The sequence below is a fragment of the Centruroides vittatus genome, unplaced genomic scaffold (genome assembly GCF_030686945.1).
Source record: "Centruroides vittatus isolate TY-2023 unplaced genomic scaffold, ASM3068694v2 contig_790, whole genome shotgun sequence".
In the NCBI taxonomy this organism is placed as follows: Eukaryota; Metazoa; Arthropoda; class Arachnida; order Scorpiones; family Buthidae; genus Centruroides; species Centruroides vittatus.
In genome coordinates, this window is record NW_027122510.1 from 174841 (window position 1) to 198170 (window position 23330).

At 32.8% G+C, this 23330-nt stretch overlaps 2 protein-coding genes across 2 annotated transcripts in view; both read left to right on the top strand.

Moving 5' to 3' along the window:
* LOC136981733 (alpha-tocopherol transfer protein-like) overlaps nt 1-23330 on the top strand; it is a 149082-nt gene that overhangs the window by 80777 nt on the left and 44975 nt on the right. The window lies entirely within an intron of this gene.
* Nucleotides 18320-20301, top strand: LOC136981729 (clavesin-2-like). The gene is made up of 3 exons (XM_067278075.1): nt 18320-18373; nt 19536-19649; nt 19951-20301. The coding sequence occupies exons 2-3, from the start codon at nt 19605-19607 to the stop codon at nt 20299-20301; spliced, it is 396 nt and encodes a 131-aa protein (XP_067134176.1). The 5' UTR covers nt 18320-18373; nt 19536-19604.

The following is a 23330-nucleotide window of genomic DNA, read 5'->3' on the forward strand; positions in this document are numbered from 1 at the left end:
AATGTTAAATATTATTCGTTACTTTCTAAGATAAACCAGAGTCCAGAGATTAGAAATATTAAATATTTAATTAATGAAGAGATTACTTGTAAACAGGGTATAAGGTACGATTATATATTAAAGGAGATCATCTAATATGAGCCAATAAGCAGCAGAATTTTTTCACTAGACTACTTTTACACCAGATATTATTTTACTCTTTTCGTCCTGTGAGCACTAAGAAGGCTTTTTTATTATTCCCTAAACAATGAGAGTTTGGTCGTGGGCCAGGACGGGCTGGCTACGTAGAGTTTTCCGGTTTTCTTCACTTCTGTAACGTCCTTATCATTAAAAAGAGCTCTGAGAAGGCATTCCCAAGGCGTTGCGTTGCCATAACGTTACTACACCCAAGACAACAATGTCTAATACTTATAATTAATTTCTTGATACCGAAAATAATAAGTGAAGTAGATTTTTATGTGAAATAATCTATGATAAAACATATATCAGATTTGACAGTCAATAATTTATTAATTAATTCGAAATTAGAACCTAGCATATGCTGAAAATCACACAGGTTAGATCACAGGTAACTTAAGTTAGTACGTTAAGAATAAAGTTGTTATGCTGTTAAAGGATTAGATTAGTTGTGCATACAGATATCCTAGCATGCGAGAATAACGCAACACACGCGATATTCATAAAATACACAATATAATTGTTTGTATACTGACCTTTAAAACATACAAAAATCTATCTAACCTCAGATTGTAGCGAGCCAGTACAGTGTAGTTTAACGAATGTCTGATTTCCTTCAACGCTATGACTTGCCTAACAAATACTCTCGCCGTCTCCTAACAAAAGAAAATCATTTCTATGAAAGAAAATACAATAGATATTTTAGACAGGAACATCAATCAAGTGTTTAATTTTCAAAAATCATGTTTATCACCTTACAGTGAAAGTCAAAAAAGTGGTTTGGTTCGTTATATTCAATAACATGAAGAAAGTTAACAGGTGGGCAATTTTTCAAGGGATTTGTGCATACTAGGAAAACATTCTACGAGAAAATACTCACTAGTCACGCGAAAAGAAGCCAAAAAACATTCATATTATTGTAAATTTTCTTCGTACCGAAATTTAATTAATTGACGAGTAAACAAATATATTTTCTGTTCTTATAATAACGCAATTGGATGAGAGGTAAAGTGCTTTTTCTGTGCATAAATAATTTATTTACAGTATAGTTTTACAAATTTTATTAAACAGAAGCGTATGTATATTAGTGTTAAACTACTAAAAAACTAGTAAGCTAGGCATTAATAATTGAGATAAATCATCACGTCATGATATAACGACGTCTTTTATTGGCTGTTCCAGAATTTTTTTTCATTATTAACTTTCAAAATATTTTAGAAAAAACCAAGAAAACTACACAAATTAAATTTCTATATGTTTGGATGTTAGTGTGTGTTTTTGTGTGGAAAAAACGATTTTTCTTACCCTGTTTGAAGCTTAATAACTTTGGTGCTTTTTGTCGGAAATTTATGAAATTTCTCAGGGAGTTTATTTATTGGGGGAATTGATACTATTAAAATTTGGTAATATAAGGTCGAAAGGATGGAGAAATCATGAGAATCGTGTGAATCTCCAGTAGAGTCAAACTTAATGACGATTTTACGAATTATTAACATTTACATGCAAAAGCTTCATTTTTACTGTCAGGATGAGTTTTATAAAAGAAAAAATGTAAACTCCGACCATGCTCGAGATGTGGCATATTACACCCTTTATCACTTTTACCACTCGATCTTTAACGATCAAAATTGCATAAACTGAAGATTCTCTGAAGGAAGATTCAAGTATATTGTTTAAGATAATATGAATTACGAAGACAAAGTTATAAATGATGTTGAGGAGAAATTAAACCGCATCAAAGAGGATTCAGAAAATTACGCGAAACACTATGAAAAAAATGCTCTGTTCGAAGTCACGCATATGTAAACGACGACGTTTGCATATCTTAATGTATTACGTTTGGTAAAATTCTATATTATTATTGTTCAAGACATATACGTAATAACATTTCAAAAACATTCGAATTCTCAAGATACCGAACTTATTTACTGTATACGAAATGATATTATTTAATAGATAAAATATATCAATACATAAGCCTATATGTGTGAATTTTTTTTATTGTAATTGTAATGAATGGGCATGGAAAAACTATAATAAACACCAAATAAACCGTTAGTTAATTAATTTTAATTTGTTTGAGTGTATTCTATACAAATACTATACAAGAAACAGGATTCGTCTGCATCGAACTTAAAAACGACCGATAAGGCATATTTGGAATCGATAGAAAACGGATCATTAAAAATTAGTCAAATGTCTTTGTATATTTCATGTTCAAGATGTTGTAAATATTCATACTGTGATTTTGCTTATAAAAATATATTTTTAATGTTACTATAAAGGTCAGCACACCAAAATGTTTGGAAATCCCAGATGTAAATAGTTATTACAATAGTCTGCAGCTCACATGCAATCTTAAACTTTCCTAATGTGTTTCTTAACTATATAAGAGTTTTTAGTTTGCACCAGAAGTTACGTGACTTGAAATCAAAATCTTTTCTCTTAAACGAGTTAGATACATGATTGGCATAACTCTGTTGCTAAAGGAAAAGTATGATGTACAGAAGCAAGACACTATTAGTTTGGGGAAGAAAGTATATATTTTAAATTAAAGAAGTTAAAAATATAATTAGAAACCGCAGCCCGGCTTTGTGACGTTCTCACATTAATCGTTTGAAGTTACATTTTATGTGAAGTTTTGTATTATTGAATATTTTTCGAGTAACACGCAATTGAAATATATTAATTCGAAGCCATATAATTTGTGTTACTTTTCTTTGGTTAGAATTAAATTCCTGATGTGTGACTTGCAGAAATTAATTGTGAGGTTCAAACCGAAGTTTTAAATGCGAAAACGTCTACGTCAGACGTTCAGCGCAGCTTTCCAGTAAGCCTAGAAGTTTGACAATGGCATTTGGAACGTCTTATTCTTGACGTTCCAAACACCACTATATACTTTTATGCTGTAAATATGACCCTTATGACTTTTACAGTTTTGGACTCAGAAGACCTTGAAATTCAGAAAAATAAAAAAAATTCCAGGGTTTTTTTTTCATGTATGTATGAATATCAGTCTGTGCCTTTGATACGATTATGTTTATTCCGTTTGAAGCTTAATAACACCTGTGATTTTTGTTGAAAATTTCTGAAAATTTTCAGGGAGATTTGCGTGTTAGAGAAATTGATGCTGTTAAATTTTGGCGATTAATAATCGAGGAGGTAGAGAGTTAAAGGGAATCGTGTGTATTTCTAGTACAGTCAGACATTATGACGATTTTCCTGGTTATTCGCATTTAGAATTTTATATAAAATCGATGCCTACTTTCAAAATTAAGTTTTTTGCTATTTTATAATAATTTAAAAATATAAAACCTTTTTAAAATAAAATATGATTACAGATGGCGCTACCAGATGGCGCCGGAAAAGTTAAATAACGCGTTGCTGGATTTTTTAAAAATGTATCACAAATTAAATCGTTTAATTTATTTAAAATTTTACTTCTTAAATGTTATGCTTTTGTTACTTTTTTTGTACAAATGAAAATAGAGACCAGATATGGAAAGCTTAGGTTAGTAGCAGGAGGGCTTGATTACCTATATACTAACGGCCATTCTAGTCTGAAAGACACGTGATTTAAATTCAAAAATTTTAACTTAGAAAGTATATACAGAGATAAATTTAATTCAGAATTCATTTGCACTATAAACTAAGATCAGTAATATATCCGTCTATCATCTAAGGTGTGCAATATTTACGTGATTTCATATAATCTGTAATAAAAGTCACGTGAAAAATAACGTCATCATAGTGAACAAGTAATCACAGTATGAGATTCAGAGTTAAAAGTTACATTTAAATTAATTAAAACTTTAATTGTCATTTCCACTGGCAAATTAAGATACTTGGAGCCCTTAGGCTCAGAAGATGGGGTTCTCCTGTACATTATGACATCATAATAACGTGTGATTGGCGCTATTAATGCATATTGAGATATACAATTGCAATTATAAAATAACTTTATTATCTTTAAAAAAATAATCGTTTGTTTTCTTTATTCTAATTAATAATAGAAAATTTATTTTTAACAGCATCTTATAACAGATGGCGCCACACTCAATACTTTCCTATTGTATTTCTTCGATATAAATATTTTTTGCCAGGAAAGTTACGTGACTTGTTGCTTTGGCATCCTATGTCCCTAAACAAAAACTCACTAATGGCAGCCCGTTGGTAAATTCTGATGGCTAGGCGAGAACCAACGACCGACTACCCTGTATTGGTGGTGTTATTCACTAAACCTGTGTGCAGTGGCATAGCGAGGGTGATACAAGAAGGTCTATCATGCACCAGGCGGCATTCGCTGAGGGGCGCCCAAATGGTCTAAAACTATATATAATTCTGGAGGGTAGAAAGGAAAAGGGGGGAATAGAAGAGGGGGCAGAAGGGAAGGGGGAGGAGGAGGGAAGGGGGAATGGAGACGGGGGAAGGGGGGAGGAAGAAGGGTAAAGGGAAAGGGGGAAAAGGGAAGGGATAAGAGGGAAGGGAAAAAGCAATAAAGGAGAGGGGGAGGGCGCCAATAAAGTGTCGTGTCCCCTCCGAAACCGAGTAAGTCTCGTCGCTTAACCCCCGATTCTCGAACGTTGTTACAATAAGTAATTTCCATTTTTTATTTAATATAGTTCAATATTCATTAGAAATATGCAGTAAAGCTTTAATTACAATTTGCAGTGACGAAATCGAAATTATATAGTTCAATGAATATTGAACTATATTAAATAAAAAAATCGAAATTACTTATTGTAACAACGTGTGAAAATTGAAGGTTAAGCGACGATACTTACACGGTTTCCGACGACGGGAAGGTGAGTCCCGCTCAGGGGGTCAGTGGATGGCAATTTAGGAGAGCAAAAAAACGAGTGGGAAGTCGCAAATAAGTCGATAAGGTGTCGGCCGTGTTCGAGTAACCACACATATTTAATAAAGATACTATACAAAAGATACATATACTGGTAATAATAATAATAATAATAATAATAATAACACATACATCACTCTACAGAAACACATACATCACTCTAGAAACACATACATCACTCTACAGAAGGCCACTATATTGAATACATGTCATATTGTGAGAAAATTCCTGAATACAGACACACACACTGATACACTTCTTTAATTTCTGTTTTGGTTACTATGCCTTGACTTTGGTCCGGCATAGTACTTAGCCACCGGTGTTAACCGAGTATATGTAACTTAACCCATAATAATAATAATAAATGTACTACGACAGAGCCATAATCACAGATAAAACAATTTACCACAACAGACCAGACATCACACTCATTGACAAACACAATAAAATCACATACATTATAGACATATCCATTCCAAACACTCACAATATACAAAATGCATGCACTGAAAAAATTAGCAAGTACACAGAACTCGCCCAGGAAATAAGGCATCTGTGGAGGATGGATGGGGTGCTTATTGTACCTGTAGTTCTCTCCTCTACAGGTGTCATACCACACACACTACACAAAAGCCTGGGCACATTAGAATTGAATAGAAACACATACATCACTCTACAAAAGGCCACTATATTGAATACATGTCATATTGTGAGAAAATTCCTGAATACAGACACACACACTGACACACTTCTTTAATTTCTGTTTTGGTTACTATGCCTTGACTTTGGTCCGGCATAGTACTTAGCCACCGGTGTTAACCGAGTATATCTAACTTAACCCAACAAAATAATAATAATAATAATAATAATAATCGTAACGACAATAATCCTTAACGGAATTTCTAATAAGGCGGTTAGCGGGGTTACGCCGTACGTATTCGCGAGCAGAGAAAGGCTTTTAATCCCCTTTCTCTATCTATTCTTAACTAGACCTCGATCAACTGAGAGAAGAGAGAGTTCTACATAATAAGTCAAAAATTGCCTCGCTATCTGTTGTCGTCGGCGTCAATCAGTGTCGAAGGGACGGAGGATGAAAGTTGGTCAGTCCTGGGCTAGTATCCTTGACGTCATCTCTCTCTAATGGGGGTGCGAGCCCTTTTTATACCAAATTCAAGGGGTGTGAACTGTCATACTGTCAGGATTTATACGCACACCTGTTAGTGTGTTCGTGTCTGGATCTGGCTAGTACCGACGCCGGCAATTGAGATGTTTGTTTAAATTATAAACTTAAGTACTTTGCAGAGGTAAATTTCAAATATAAATTTCTATAGATTTGACAGCTCTCACCTATCAATTAGCGTCTAGCTGACAATAATTTCTTTAATTTGGTCAACAATCTCGATACTGTATATGTCAAACGTCGCGCTGGACGAAGAACTAGGTGATTTATTGCTGTAGCCACGAGTTCCGTGCAACAAAGAGGGGATAAAAAACATCGCCCATTCCCGTCTTGTTGACTCTATCGTCTATCCAATTACTCTAATACAAACGACTATTTCTTTCTTGTTGATATAATATATATATTTTAATAATTATTTCGAAGCGATCGTTGCTGTCGTTGACCTTGGAAGGCCTCCTTAAAATTTTTACATAAAATTAAGAGGTTTATAAAAAGAGCGATACTACTATAAAAGAGAATGGGGGGTTTAGACCCTCGCAAACGTCACAATGCCAGTACTGTACATTATACGTTTACTGTTAACAGTATAGTGATGTTGATCATCTATATAACTTCACCCTAGAGAAAATCTTTAAATTGAAATAACATGACCGGTTCAAACCAGAACTTCGTATTTAGTTAATCGGAACTTCCGGCCATTATGTTTACGATATTTAGTTTCGATTTTTATCTATACACTCTATACTAACGAAGAACTGACGGAAAAAACAGGAATGTATAAGTGTATTATTTCAAAATTGCAGCCCATAAATTAAAATTATTGTAACAGAAACACTTCAGATTATTTTCGATGATTGTTTACTGTCAGGCATTTAGGGTTGAATTGCATTGTGCAAAAATCATCATAACATAAACGTAATTAAACCTTTTATAAGGTTGCAATAAAATAGGATTGACTTACAAAGTTACAAAACTTAAAAACAGTATCAGACAATCGATCTGCCTCTATAAAGCCGCTTTTTGTCGAAAATTTATGAAATTTCTCAAGGAGTTTGTTTATTAGGGGAATTGATGCTATTAAAATTTGGTGATAAAAGATCGAGAGGATAGGGAGATGCTAAGGGTCGTGTGAATCTCCAGTAGGGTCGAACTTAATGAGGATTTTACTAATTAACATTTACTTGCAAAAGCTTCATTTTGAGGTTAAGGATGGGTTTCATAAAAGAAAAAATGTAAAGTTCGACCATGCTCGAGATGTGGCATACTACCCCCTTTATCACTTTTACCACTCGATCTTTAACGACCAAAATTGCATAAAATCAATCACCCTAATATGTAAAGCTCACTGCAAATTTTAGAAATTTTCGAAAAACGCATTGCAGTTATTAAGTTTCAAAGAGGCTGAAGAAAATCGTGTCTCCACACACTAACATCCATAATTACAGAAAGAATACTCCGATTTTTTTGCATTTGGGTACCTTGACGTTTGAAGGTTTCCAGAGTCCAAAGTGTAAAAATCTTGGAGGAGTCATTTTTTGATCGATCGCCATCTTCACTGTCTGTTATATAGAGTAGAGGCGGATAAATAATATAATAAAGAACAGTTTATTTACTATTTTATTTATTATAATTTGTGCATGTAATTATATATTCATTACAGTTACATATTAACAAAATAATCCTTACATATATCAATTTAACTTTAACTTTATAACTTTATAAAAAATCTCTTGTATAATTGACAGTAAATAAGTTTGAAATACAGTATTGCAAATTCAAATATTTTTAAAATGTCATCAGTCATGTAATGTCTTTAATAATAATATATTAAATAATGTTCTAAATGTAATTTCATCCTACTTAATACATGAATGTATGCAAATATCGTTATTTAGAAATGTGTGACTTCCAGAAGAGTGTTTTTTTCATATTGTTTTACGTAATTTTCTGGATCTTCTTTGATGCGGTTGACTTTCTCCTCTACTTCATTCATAACTTTGTCTTCGTAATTCACATGATCCTGATCAATATACTTGAATGTTCCTACGGAGAATCTTCGTTGTACCTCTTCGTCATACATTTTCACACATTCTTCGTTCTCTCGAAAGAAATCTTCGTTTTGTTTTAATATTTCAATGAACTCACGTGGATCGGAATCGAGTAATCCTCCTCCATAGGCAATTGGAAGATATTCTGGATGAATAAATTTGTGCAGACTCGTTATTTCACTATGAATATTCAACTGGAAACAAACGAAAAAAATTATTTACAAGCGCTATAACAGTATAAAATAAATCTTACAATAAACGAGCTGAGTTTTGTTGGATGACAACAGGGGAGGGGATAACTAAACTGGTTCAAACAGGAAAAGGGCGAGGAAAAATTTCAAAAAAATATGGACATAATTTATGGACAGTCACTAAACAAAAAGTAATATTTCAACATTGAGCTACGATAAAAAATAACATACTTTTTCTTATTTTGAGTGCATTGTGCATTTTTCAAATTTAATAGTAAAATTACTTACTCGTTTTACGATTTTTTCGGGCACAAATGGAATGAAAATATTCATTACTCCTTTGACTATTGAATTGACATTCACGTAATGGAATTCTTTGAATCGTAGTAAAAAACAATCATTTTAATTTAAATACATTAAAAATTCAATCTGGTTAGAAAAAATATTTAGATTTAACATTTTACTTTAAAATTCAAGACATAAATTAAATAATTTGTGTAGGTTTGTATGTATTCGAAAATATGCAAATGATGTTAAAATTAAATACTAATTCTTTTCTTTACATGTAGCGAAAAATGTATATTTCGGATGATTGATTTGAAATTAAAAAAAAAAGAATCTGGCAAGGATTCAAGAACAAAAATTATGAGAACCAGGAAGACATTTGGCTCTGAATGATACGGTTCGGACCTTGACAAAGCTGTAGAGCAGGCCTGGCCACCCGCGGCCCGTCATGTTGAACTGTGTGGCCCGCTAAGCTATTAAAAGCTCTCTATTAAAACTTCTGTTTCCCGTTAAGTGTATACCAAAACAATAAATAAATGAAAATTTGCGTATGACATTGTTATAATGCGCAAGTGCGAGTACGAACTCTTGATATAACAATAAAATCTTATTCATTTTGTATTTGTTTTACTTTTTTAAAAGCATGTTTGCCTAAATTGTGGCCTACCGAAATGCTACGCAAGATCAAAGTGGCCCGCGAAACAATTTGGGTTGGCCAGGCCTGATGTAGAGCATACTCATAGAAACAAAACAGTTAAAGGAACCATAACTCTACCAGCGACCCTTCGCGAGATATAGCCCCCAAAATTACTCTATGTGACATATTCACTCAGGCTGACCCAACTTCAGATGTCATTCATTATTTATCTTTTATCTCTCGCCTCCCATTACCTTTAATCACCAAAACGGAACAGTATCAATGTCTATATAAACAGATAACTCTGCCAAATTTCAGAAGATTTTGGTTCGTGAATACCCGAAGTATATATCAAAATAAAGTTGTCACACATACATATAAACTTTTGTCAGAGTATTTTGTATTTTTGGACTTATGGAGTGTTAAAATATCTGAAAATACAAACAAAGGGGTGAGTAATATAACGTCGTTTTCTCATCTATAAAATAAAACTGTGATATTTTTTTATAGCATTGTTCCATTTAAGCAGTTTTACGTCGAACTTAAACACGTTTATTGCTTAATTGCAAATTTTAAATTCTTGAAGCAGTTTAAAACATACGATTATACTTTTTATTTTAAAGGAGATACTTACAATTAGTAAAGCAATTACAGCGCTGATAAATCTTGGTGTATATTGCAACAAATGTCTAATACTTGCTCCTTGAGTATTTATAATCATAACCACTCCATTTACTCGCGTTCGATGTAAATTTAAAATTAAATCTGCTAAAAGAAAGTCAATACGATGTGCATCTAAAATGTCCACTTTCGAAGGATCCCACCGTTCTGTAATTAAAAAACGAAATGAAATACTATCATTTCTATACATGATTATGAAGTACGGTACAGTAAACCATTGATTTAACAGATTCCTATTTATAAAACAAAAGTTTTCCTATAGGAATAATTTAAAATCTTTTTTGTTCGCGAATACAGTATGCTTAAAGGTTGAAATAATCATCGACTTTTATCAATAGAGGACACTCCTATATCTTAATTTTCGCGTTAAATCTAGGGTTTCTAGTAATTTATTTGATTTTTTACTGAAAGAAATAATCTTTGTTTCTTAAACACTACGTAGTGTAATAAATTCGTACACTTGGTGTTCTATCATGTTTATTTAGTTCAGTTGATACGCGATCTGAACTAAATAAAGATGATACAACGAAGTATTTGAATTCATTACATAATGTAATGTTTATGAAATAATGATGTGTCAGAACACGGTTTCAGATTATCGAAAGCAATAATTTTTAAACTGTTATATCACATTAAAAAATAAAATATTGGTAACATAATGTTATTTTGAATTACATTACTCATATAATTTTTGAATCGTAGCCTTCATAAGCTATACAGCGACTTGAACGATTTAAAAACCTTACCAATTTCCTTTAGAATAATAATTATCCCGTGGTGATCAGGTTTCGGCAATATTCTTGTAATATTTAGAGGTAAAACACTTTCCAGTTCCGATGGAAACAGATTTTTAAAAAAAGATGGATAATTTATCCTTTTAGAATGATAATTCTTCAGCAGCTGAAGAGATCTTTCTAGATTAAACTTTCTGGCACGAAGAAATGCGAGAAGAAATATGTCGTCCATTCTACATTTTAATCCATTGTCATCTGAAAACAATTCAATAACGAGTTGCGTAACTTTCCCGGCAAAAACATTTAAAATTGTATGCGGCTATATCTGTTATAAAATTTTATTAAACTGTTTTATATTATTAATTAATATAAAACATTTCAATAAATTGGGAAAAACCTTAGTTCTGAACTCCTCGACCTTTTGTCCCCTCCACCTTTGAAACCCTCGACATTAGGCCGGATGGCCGAGCGGTCAAGGTGGCAGCCTACCGCTCTGGGGGACCCGGGATCGAATCCGAACGGGTCGAATAATCCCCAGGAATTTTTCGGGGGGTGGTCCGTTCGGATATGTCGGGCCCCGTCCCTCACCACCCGGTTGCCCCATTGTGGGCCTGGCCGAACCCATAATAAGTCTTCTAAAAGAGGCCCTCTTAGTGCCCACAGAACGGAAAGAGTTAAAAAAAAAAACCCCTCGACATTTAACCACCAAAATTTTTGTTGTCATTTACCTTTTTATTGTCATACATTATTAAATAGTCATTAGCACATCGTACACATAATTTAATGCCTTCAATTTTATTCGATAGTTTATCAAAATCTTTCATGAATATTTTAGCTATTTTTGGTTGAAATAGTAACGAAATTTAATGTATAATATTGCTTATGATAATACTTATAAGTTTTTTAAAGTCTTCAAGTGCTCTTTCATCCCAGGAAAATCTTTCTATCTCCTCAGGAAACATTTTGTATAAAGAATCCATTCTATATATCCAAAAGGGTATAGATTCTGTATCTAAAGCACGAAATAATGAGAAAAAAACACTGTTACCCTGAATATAATAAGAAAAAATAATTAATATTAATAATGAGAACAAAAAGTTCGTGTTTTGGTATTTCTATTTCAATGGATACATCTTTTCAAAGATGCCAATTTCGTACAATTTGTAAGAAAACAAATAAGTTATAAATGCTAGAAACAGTTATAAATGTCGCAATATTTAGAAAAATATTCACGAATGGTGTATAATTTCAAAGTATTTATATCGTAAATTAAGTGTTAAATGCTCTCAGAAAGACGGATAAACGTACAAATTACTAATATATTTTTAAAATTAGGCTGAAATTATTAGTTAAAACATCTTACCTGTTCTGTTAAAGGCGAAATCTTCGAATAAGATAAAACTAGTTTTAAACATGTGACTAATATTAAACAATAATATATGTGATATAAATACGTGAGAAGAATGCACGAATATTTTTCTTTTTGTAAATTTCATTTTACGAAAACAATTATAGAGAAGGAAAATTTCAAATCAGGAAACTTGAATTGCTGTAAAGTCACGCAAACTTTGAATATAATTATAACGAAATAAAAGTAAAATAAAGTATATTTAGCTTCGGTTGCGTGAGGATTGATATATTTTTATTGAAAACTACTCGAAAAATATATTCAATAATATAAAAATTCGCATTAAATGTGGCAATTAAAAAAATAAAAAATCTAGCAATGAATTGTGTATAATTCTCCCCAAAAATGTTTTCTCTCGAGTAAAGTCGAATTTATTCGAAAATACAAATGTGCTTACATGTACTGTACCTAACGTTCTTCTTGACGAAGTTCAAAACACGCAGGTTATTGTGGAGGGCGTGCATGGCCAACATTATAACAGAAACATCAAGAAACGTCTAGTCTCTTCAAGGACCTTTTATCGAACCTTCTGTTTACTTTGCTAATACAATTAATCTACATCTGTATCTTATATTTTCCATTTTAGATTTAATACAGTTCGGGTAGTTAGTTGTGTATATGCTTCGTTTATATCGTCGTGTTGTTTTGTTTCTTATAATAATAATCTTATGTTATCAGGTATCTATCTACATAAATTAAGTTCCTTCGGTTACTTTTCGACTGTTGACATGTACGAATAAGCCTTGACGACAATAAAATGGCTAAAAGAAAGTATCAATTGTAACGAAATACATCCGTGTCAAGGACCCTAATTTCATCTCCCCTACAAACTCCCACATCCTTTAACGGATCTGGATGAAATTCCGCACAGTTACTCTCTGGTAACCTGCACTACCTTTTAAAGAGTTTTTTAAGTGTTCGACAGAGCAGGGTTTTTTGTTATTGATACTACTAATTAATCACGATACGCAACAGATGTTCAAACGCTTATGAAGACTATAAAAGTTGGCAAGGTTTTTTCTATGATTTTCCTGAAACTCGTATATGTGTTGTGTTACATAAAGAAAGAATTCCGATAATTTCATTTATATTGAAGGTAGTGTTTGTATGTGAGGCCATCTGTTACGAAATTTTATTAAAAAATAATGCTTATGTTTTTAGTTAGCGCGTAAAGACAAATGTCGTATTTTTGGTCTACTGGCAAGTCTCTATGTGAATTGTGAATGCCAATAACGAGTAAAATTTCCACTCGAGGTTTGATCGCTCAAATTTAATTGATTCCGTACACCAGAAAAGTTTTTTTTCTGGTTTTCTTTTGAATTTTTCAGTTTAGGAATCTCAAAATGTCAAGATATGTAATAAAACCCACTGGGTAAAATATAGCACTCTTGCAATACTTTCCTTGTTTTCCTTGTTATAATTGATATGATGAAATTTTTTCGATGATATCTTATAACAGATGGCGCCACAAGCAATTTTGAAGATTCCTGGTGTGTTTATTGAACAAGTACAGTATTTTATGCAAGAAAAATGCGAATTTTTCTATTATTAATTATTTTTCGAGTAATTCGTAGTTAAATTATATTAATTCCCGCACAATCAAAGCTAAATATATTTTTGTTGTTATTGTTTCTTTAGAATTACATTTAAAGTTTGCATTTAATTACTGCAGTTAATTCAGATGTCTTGATTTGAAGTTGTTGGTATTAGTGATTATTTTGCCTTTGCAAGTTATAGATGAAATTTACAAAGAGTAAAGTGTTCCTGTGTTGCTCTCACATAATATAATTTACATAATATAACATATTGTTTAATGTTATTCACATGTTTAAATGCTTATTTACATTCAAATTCATCGGTACGATAAGCGCCATCTACATTGCATTTCTAAAAACTCATGCCGTCGAGATTACCGGAAGGGCTGCCATGTTTCGCTACCATAGGTAATATTAACCTAATAATAATAAGTGTTGGCTAGGTAAGAGTTATCTGTAGTCTACTGAAGCCGATTTGAGCAATTCATTAACCTGTAACAGAAGGCAAATTTACGTGTAAGATGAAAGGCGAGTTGTTGAGCCTGATTTTTCGGTCAAAAACTGCTTCTTGTAAGCCTTTATGGCTTACAAGAAGCAGTTTTTAACACAACATGACCTTTCCTACACAGCATAAAACACAGCATGACCTTTCCTACAGAACGAATTTAGGCTCAGTGAGACATATTACTTTTCGTTCTGTTATAACATATAAATATTAAAACAAGGAAAGTATTGCAAGAGTGCTATATTTTACCCAGTGGGTTTTATTACATATCTTGACATTTTGAGATTCCTAAACTGAAAAATTCAAAAGAAAACCAGAAAAAAAACTTTTCTGGTGTACGGAATCAATTAAATTTGAGCGATCAAACCTCGAGTGGAAATTTTACTCGTTATTGGCATTCACAATTCACATAGAGACTTGCCAGTAGACCAAAAATACGACATTTGTCTTTACGCGCTAACTAAAAACATAAGCATTATTTTTTAATAAAATTTCGTAACAGATGGCCTCACATACAAACACTACCTTCAATATAATTGAAATTATCGGAATTCCTTCTTTATGTAACACAACACATATACGAGTTTCAGGAAAATCATAGAAAAAACCTTGCCAACTTTTATAGTCTTCATAAGCGTTTGAACATCTGTTGCGTATCGTGATTAATTAGTAGTATCAATAACAAAAAACCCTGCTCTGTCGAACACTCCAAAAACTCTTTAAAAGGTAGTGCAGGTTACCAGAGAGTAACTGTGCGGAATTTCATCCAGATCCGTTAAAGGATGTGGGAGTTTATAGAAGAGATGAAATTAGGGTCCTTGACACGGATGTATTTCGTTACAATTGATACTTTCTTTCAGCCATTTTATTGTCGTCAAGGCTTATTCGTACATGTCAACAGTCGAAAAGTAACCGAAGGAACTTAATTTATGTAGATAGATACCTGATAACATAAGATTATTATTATAAGAAACAAAACAACACGACGATATAAACGAAGCATATACACAACTAACTACCCGAACTGTATTAAATCTAAAATGGAAAATATAAGATACAGATGTAGATTAATTGTATTAGCAAAGTAAACAGAAGGTTCGATAAAAGGTCCTTGAAGAGACTAGACGTTTCTTGATGTTTCTGTTATAATGTTGGCCATGCACGCCCTCCACAATAACCTGCGTGTTTTGAACTTCGTCAAGAAGAACGTTAGGTACAGTACATGTAAGCACATTTGTATTTTCGAATAAATTCGACTTTACTCGAGAGAAAACATTTTTGGGGAGAATTATACACAATTCATTGCTAGATTTTTTATTTTTTTAATTGCCACATTTAATGCGAATTTTTATATTATTGAATATATTTTTCGAGTAGTTTTCAATAAAAATATATCAATCCTCACGCAACCGAAGCTAAATATACTTTATTTTACTTTTATTTCGTTATAATTATATTCAAAGTTTGCGTGACTTTACAGCAATTCAAGTTTCCTGATTTGAAATTTTCCTTCTCTATAATTGTTTTCGTAAAATGAAATTTACAAAAAGAAAAATATTCGTGCATTCTTCTCACGTATTTATATCACATATATTATTGTTTAATATTAGTCACATGTTTAAAACTAGTTTTATCTTATTCGAAGATTTCGCCTTTAACAGAACAGGTAAGATGTTTTAACTAATAATTTCAGCCTAATTTTAAAAATATATTAGTAATTTGTACGTTTATCCGTCTTTCTGAGAGCATTTAACACTTAATTTACGACATAAATACAGTAGAGCATCGGTTATCCGACTTAATTGGGAACTGGAGTTGGTCGGATAACTGAAAAGTATGAAAAAATACACTATTAGTATAGTGTATTGTGCCTGCTTTCGTATTCGTATTCTAGAGGCGTCTGCGGCTGCTCAGGCCTTTACGCCGGAACAGAACAGAGTCGGAAGAGTCGGCCTTATAGAAGACAGCCAATCCGAGAAGACAGAGGAGAGGTCACGGACGCGACCAAAGTCGGCCTTATAGGAGACGGCCCCCGCGAGAAAGGGAGATAGAAGTGCCTTCCGGGAGGACTTGGGGGGAAGCTGGCCCCTATTCAGGCGTCATATGCAAAAAGGAAAACCCGGAAAAACTCCTGCTGCCAACTCGTCCGAGTGAGGTTCGAACCTCCGATCGAACTCCGGTGTTTAGGGTCTGGTCTTCGCCAGAAATGAGCGGAGACGGAGTTCACTCGCCCACCGGTGGGCTTGTGCCTGGTTTAAATACTATCCTCCCTTTTATTGTCGAGCCAGTGCTACGAGCTAAAACATGCAAAAATGTAACAAAAATAATATTAAAGTAGCCAAGACATAACCAAATATCGTAGCGCCACATCACTAGCGGACATTTGAATTTGCCGACTAGAACGCGGTTGGTTAACCGATAAGTCGGTTAATCGGGGGTCGGATAACGATGCTCTACTGCACTTTGAAATTACACACCATTCGTGAATATTCTTCTAAATATTGCGACATTTGTAACTATTGCTAGCATTTATAACTTATTTGTTTTCTTACAAATTGTACGAAATTCGTATCTTTGAAAAGACGTATCCATTGAAATAGAAATACCAAAACACGAATTTTTGTTTTCGTTATTAATATTAATTATACTTTCTTATTATATTCAGGGTAACACTGTTTTTTTCCTCATTATTTCGTGCTTTAGATACAGAATCTACACCCTTTTGGATATATAGAATGGATTCTTTATACAAAATGTTTCCTGAGGAGATAGAAAGATTCCCCTGGGATGAAAGAGCACTTGAAGACTTTAAAAAACTTATAAGTATTATCATAAGCAATATTATACATTAAATTTCGTGACTATTTCAACCAAAAATAGCTAAAATAATCATGAAAGATTTTGATAAACTATCGAATAAAATTGAGGGCATTAAATTATGTGTACGATGTGCTAATGACTATTTAATAATGTATGACAATAAAAAAGTAAATGATAACACAAATTTTGGTGGTTAAAGATCGAGGGGTTTCAAAGGTGGAGGGGACAAAAGGTCGAGGAGTTCAGAACTAAGGTTTTTCCCAATTTATTGAAATGTTTTATATTAATTAATAATATAAAACATTTTAATAAAATATTATAACAGATGGAGCCGCATACAATTTTAAATGTTTTTGCCAGGAAAGTTACGCAACTCGTTATTGAATTGTTTTCAGATGACAATGGATTAAAATGTAGAATGGACGATATATTTCTTCTCGCATTTCTTCGTGCCAGAAAGTTTAATCTAGAAAGATCACTTCAACTGCTGAAGAATTATCATTCTAAAAGGATAAATTATCCATCTTTTTTTAAAAATCTGTTTCCATCGAAACTGGAAAGTGTTTTATCTTTAAATATTACAAGAATATTGCCGAAACCTGATCAACACGGGAGAATTATTATTCTAAAAGAAATTGGTAAGATCTCTAAATCTTTCAAGTCGCTGTATAGCTTATAATGGCTACGATTCATTGTTTCATAAACAATACGTTGTGTAATGAATTCAAACACTTCGTTCAATCATCTTTATTTAGTTCAGATTGCGTATCAACTGAACTAAATAAAGATGATAGAACACCAAGTGTTCTAATTCATTACACTACGTAGTGTTTAAGAAACAAAAATTATTTCTTTTATTTAAAAAATAATTAAATTACTGCAAACCCCGGATTTCACGCGCAAATTACGAGATAGGAGTGTCCTCTATTGACAAATGTCGACGATTATTTCAACCTTTAAGCATACTGTATTCGCGAACAAAAAAAATTTTAAATTTTTCCTATAGGAAAACTTTTGTCCACTAAATGGAAATCTGTTAAATCAATGGTTTACTATACTGTACAGTACTTCATAATCATGTATAGAAATGATAGTATTTCATTTCGTTTTTTAATTACAGAACGGTGGGATCCTTTGAAAGTGGACATATTAGATGCACACCGAATTGACTTTCTTTTAGCAGATTTAATTTTAAATTTACATCGAACGCAAGTAAATGGAGTGGTTATGATTATAAATACTCAAGGAGCAAGTATTAGACATTTGTTGCAATATACACCAAGATTTATCAGCGCTGTAATTGCTTTACTAATTGTAAGTATCTCCTTTAAAATAAAAACTATAATCGAATGTTTTAAACTGCTTTAAGAATTTAAGCAATAAACGTGTTTTAAGTTCGACGTAAAACTGCTTAAATGAAACAATGCTATAAGCAATTCCGAATTATAAAAAAAAAATATCACAGTTTTATTTTATAAATGAAAAAACGACGTCACATTACTCACCCCTTTGTTTGCATTTCCCGATATTTCAACACTTCATAAGTTCAAAAATACAAAATACTCCGACAAAAGTTTATATGTATGTGTGACAACTTTATTTTGATATATACTTCGGGTATTCACGAACCAAAACTTCTGAAATTTGGCAGAGTTAACTGTTTTTATGAACATTGATACTGTTCCATTTTGATAATTAAAGGTAATGGGAAACAAGAGATAGAAGATAGATAATGAATGACATCTGAAGTTGGGTCAGCCTGAGTGAATATGTCACATAGAGTAATTTTGGGGGCTATATCTCGCGAAGGGTCGCTGGTAGAGTTATGGTTCCTTTAACTGTTTTGTTTCTATGAGTATGCTCTACAGCAGGCCTGGCCAACTCAAATTGTTTCGCGGGCCACTTTGATCTCGCGTAGCATTTCGGTAGGCCACAATTTAGGCAAACATGCTTTTAAAAAAGTAAAACAAATACAAAATGAATAAGATTTGATTGTTATATCAAGAGTTTGTACTCGAACTTGCGCATTATAACAATGTCACACACAAATTTTCATTTATTTAATTGTTTTTATATACACTTAACGGGAAACAGAAGTTTTAATAGATAGCTTTTAATAGCTTAGCGGGCCACACAGTTTAACATGACGGGCCGCGGGTTGGCCAGGCCTGCTCTACAGCAAAAAGTCCGAAACGTATCATTCAGAGACAAATGTCTTTCTGGTTCTCATAATTTCTGTTCTTGAATCCTTGCCAGATTCTTTTTTTCTTTTTAATTTCAAATCAATCATCCGAAATATAAGTTTTTCGCTACATGTAAAGAAAAGAATGAGTATTTAATTTTAATATCATTTGCATATTTCCGAATACATACAAACCTACACGAATTATTTAATTTATGTCTTGAATTTTAAAGTAAAATGTTAAATTTAAATATTTTTTCTAACCAGATTGAATTTTTAATGTATTTAAATTAGAGTGATTGTTATCTACTACGATTCAAAGAAATCCATTACGTAAATGTAAATTCAATAGTCAAAGGAGTAATGAATATTTTCATTCCATTTGTGCCCGAAAAAATCGTAAAACGAGTAAGTAATTTTACTATTAAATTTGAAAAATGCACAATGCACTCAAAATAATACAAAACAAACAAAAAAAAATGTCATTTTTAATCGTAGCTCAATGTTGAAATATTACTTTTTGTTTAGTGACTGTCCATAAATTATGTCCATATTTTTTTGAAATTTTTCCTCGCCCTTTTCCTGTTTGAACCAGTTTACTTAATTGCTCCCCTGTTCTGTCATTCAACAAAACTCAGCTCGTTTATTATAAGATTTATTTTATACTGTTATAACGTTTGTAAATAATTTTTTTTCGTTTGTTTCTCAGTTGAATATTCATAGTGAAGTAACGAGTCTGCATAAATTTATTCATCCAGAATATCTTCCAATTGCCTATGGAGGAGAATTACCGGATTCCGATCCACGTGAGTTCATTGAAATATTAAAACAAAACGAAGATTTCTTTCGAGAGAACGAAGAATGTGTGAAAATGTATGACGAAGAGGTACAACGAAGATTCTCCGTAGGAACATTTAAGTATATTGATCAGGATCATGTGAATTACGAAGACAAAGTTATGAATGAAGTAGAGGAGAAAGTCAACCGCATCAAAGAAGATCCAGAAAATTACGTAAAACAATATGAAAAAAACACTCTTCTGGAAGTCACACATTTCTAAATGACGATATTTGCATACATTCATGTATTTAGTACGATGAAATTATATTTAAACATTATCTAATATATTATTATTCAAGACATTACATGACTGATGACATTTTAAAAATATTTGAATTTGCAATACTGTATTTCAAACTTATTTACTGTCAATTATACAAGAGATTTTTTATAAAGTTATAAAGTTAAAGTTAAATTGATATATGTAAGGATTATTTTGTTAATATGTAACTGTAATGAATATATAATTACATGCACAAATTATAATAAATAAAATAGTAAATAAACTGTTTTTTATTATATTATTTATCCGCCTCTACTCTATATAACAGACAGTGAAGATGGCGATCGATCAAAAAATGACTCCTCCAAGATTTTTACACTTTGGACTCTGGAAACCTTCAAACGTCAAGGTACTTAAATGCAAAAAAAATCGGCGTATTCTTTCTGTAATTATGGATGTTAGTGTGTGGAGACACGATTTTCTTCAGCCTCTTTGAAACTTAATAACTGCAATGCGTTTTTCGAAAATTTCTAAAATTTGCAGTGAGCTTTACATATTAGGGTGATTGATTTTATGCAATTTTGGTCGTTAAAGATCGAGTGGTAAAAGTGATAAAGGGGGTAGTATGCCACATCTCGAGCATGGTCGAACTTTACATTTTTTCTTTTATGAAACCCATCCTTAACCTCAAAATGAAGCTTTTGCAAGTAAATGTTAATAATTAGTAAAATCCTCATTAAGTTTGACCCTACTGGAGATTCACACGACCCTTATGATCTCCCTATTTTCTCGACCTTTCATCACCAAATTTTAATAGTATGAATTCCCCTAATAAACAAACTCCTTGAGAAATTTCATAAATTTTCGACAAAAAGCGGCTTTATAGAGGCAGATCGATTGCCTGATACTGTTTTTAAGTTTTGTAACTTTGTAAGTCAATCCTATTTTATTGCAATCTTATAGAAGGTTTAATTACGTTTATGTTATGATGATTTTTGCACAATGCAATTCAACCCTAAATGCCTGACAGTAAACAATCATCGAAAATAATCTGAAGTGTTTCTATTACAATAATTTTAATTTATGGCTGCAATTTTGAAATAATACACTTATACATTCCTGTTTTGTCCATCAGTTCTTCGTTAGTATAGAGTGTATAGATAAAAATCGAAACTAAATATCGTAAACATAATGGCCGGAAGTTCCGATTAACTAAATACGAAGTTCTGGTTTGAACCGGTCATGTTATTTCAATTTAAAGATTTTCTCTAGGGTGAAGTTATATAGATGATCGGCATCACTATACTGTTAACAGTAAACGTATAATGTACAGTACTGGCATTGTGACGTTTGCGAGGGTCTAAACCCCCCATTCTCTTTTATAGTAGTATCGCTCTTTTTATAAACCTCTTAATTTTATGTAAGAATTTTAAGGAGGCCTTCCAAGGTCAACGACAGCAACGATCGCTTCGAAATAATTATTAAAATATATATATTATATCAACAAGAAAGAAATAGTCGTTTGTATTAGAGTAATTGGATAGACGATAGAGTCAACAAGACGGGAATGGGCGATGTTTTTTATCCCCTCTTTGTTGCACGGAACTCGTGGCTACAGCAATAAATCACCTAGTTCTTCGTCCAGCGCGACGTTTGACATATACAGTATCGAGATTGTTGACCAAATTAAAGAAATTATTGTCAGCTAGACGCTAATTGATAGGTGAGAGCTGTCAAATCTATAGAAATTTATATTTGAAATTTACCTCTGCAAAGTACTTAAGTTTATAATTTAAACAAACATCTCAATTGCCGGCGTCGGTACTAGCCAGATCCAGACACGAACACACTAACAGGTGTGCGTATAAATCCTGACAGTATGACAGTTCACACCCCTTGAATTTGGTATAAAAAGGGCTCGCACCCCCATTAGAGAGAGATGACGTCAAGGATACTAGCCCAGGACTGACCAACTTTCATCCTCCGTCCCTTCGACACTGATTGACGCCGACGACAACAGATAGCGAGTCAATTTTTGACTTATTATGTAGAACTCTCTCTTCTCTCAGTTGATCGAGGTCTAGTTAAGAATAGATAGAGAAAGGGGATTAAAAGCCTTTCTCTGCTCGCGAATACGTACGGCGTAACCCCGCTAACCTCCTTATTAGAAATTCCGTTAAGGATTATTGTCGTTACGATTATTATTATTATTATTATTATTATTATTTTATTATCCAGTATATGTATCCTTTACATAGTATTTTTATTAAATATGTGTGGGTACTCGAACACGGCCGACACCTTATCGACTTATCCGCGACTTTCCACTCGTTTTTTTGCTCTCCTAAATTGCCATCCACTGACCCCCTGAGCGGGACTCACCTTCCCGTCGTCGGAAACCGTGTAAGTATCGTCGCTTAACCTTCAATTTTCACACGTTGTTACAATAAGTAATTTCGATTTTTTATTTAATATAGTATATAATCGAAATTATATAGTTCAATATTCATTGAACTATATAATTTCGATTTAGTCACTGCAAATTGTAATTAAAGCTTTACTGCATATTTCTAATGAATATTCAACTATATTAAATAAAAAATCGAAATTACTTATTGTAACAACGTTCGAGAATCGGGGGTTAAGCGACGAGACTTACTCGGTTTCGGAGGGGACACGACACTTTATTGGCGCCCTCCCCCTCTCCCTTTATTGCTTTTTCCCTTCCCTCTTCTCCCTTCCCTCTCTCCCCCTTCTTCCCCCTCCTCCTTCTTCCTCCCCCTCCTCCTTCCCCTTCCCCTCTTCTATTCCTTTTATTTCCTTTCCACCCTCCAGAATTATATATAGTTTTAGACCATTTGGGCGCCCCTCTGCGAATTCCGCCTGGTGCATGATAGACCCTCTTGTATCCCCCTCTCTATGCCACTGCACACTGGTCTAGTGAATAACACCACCAATACAGGGTAGTCGGTCGTTGGTTCTCGCCTAGCCATCAGAATTTACCAACGGGCTGCCATTAGTGAGTT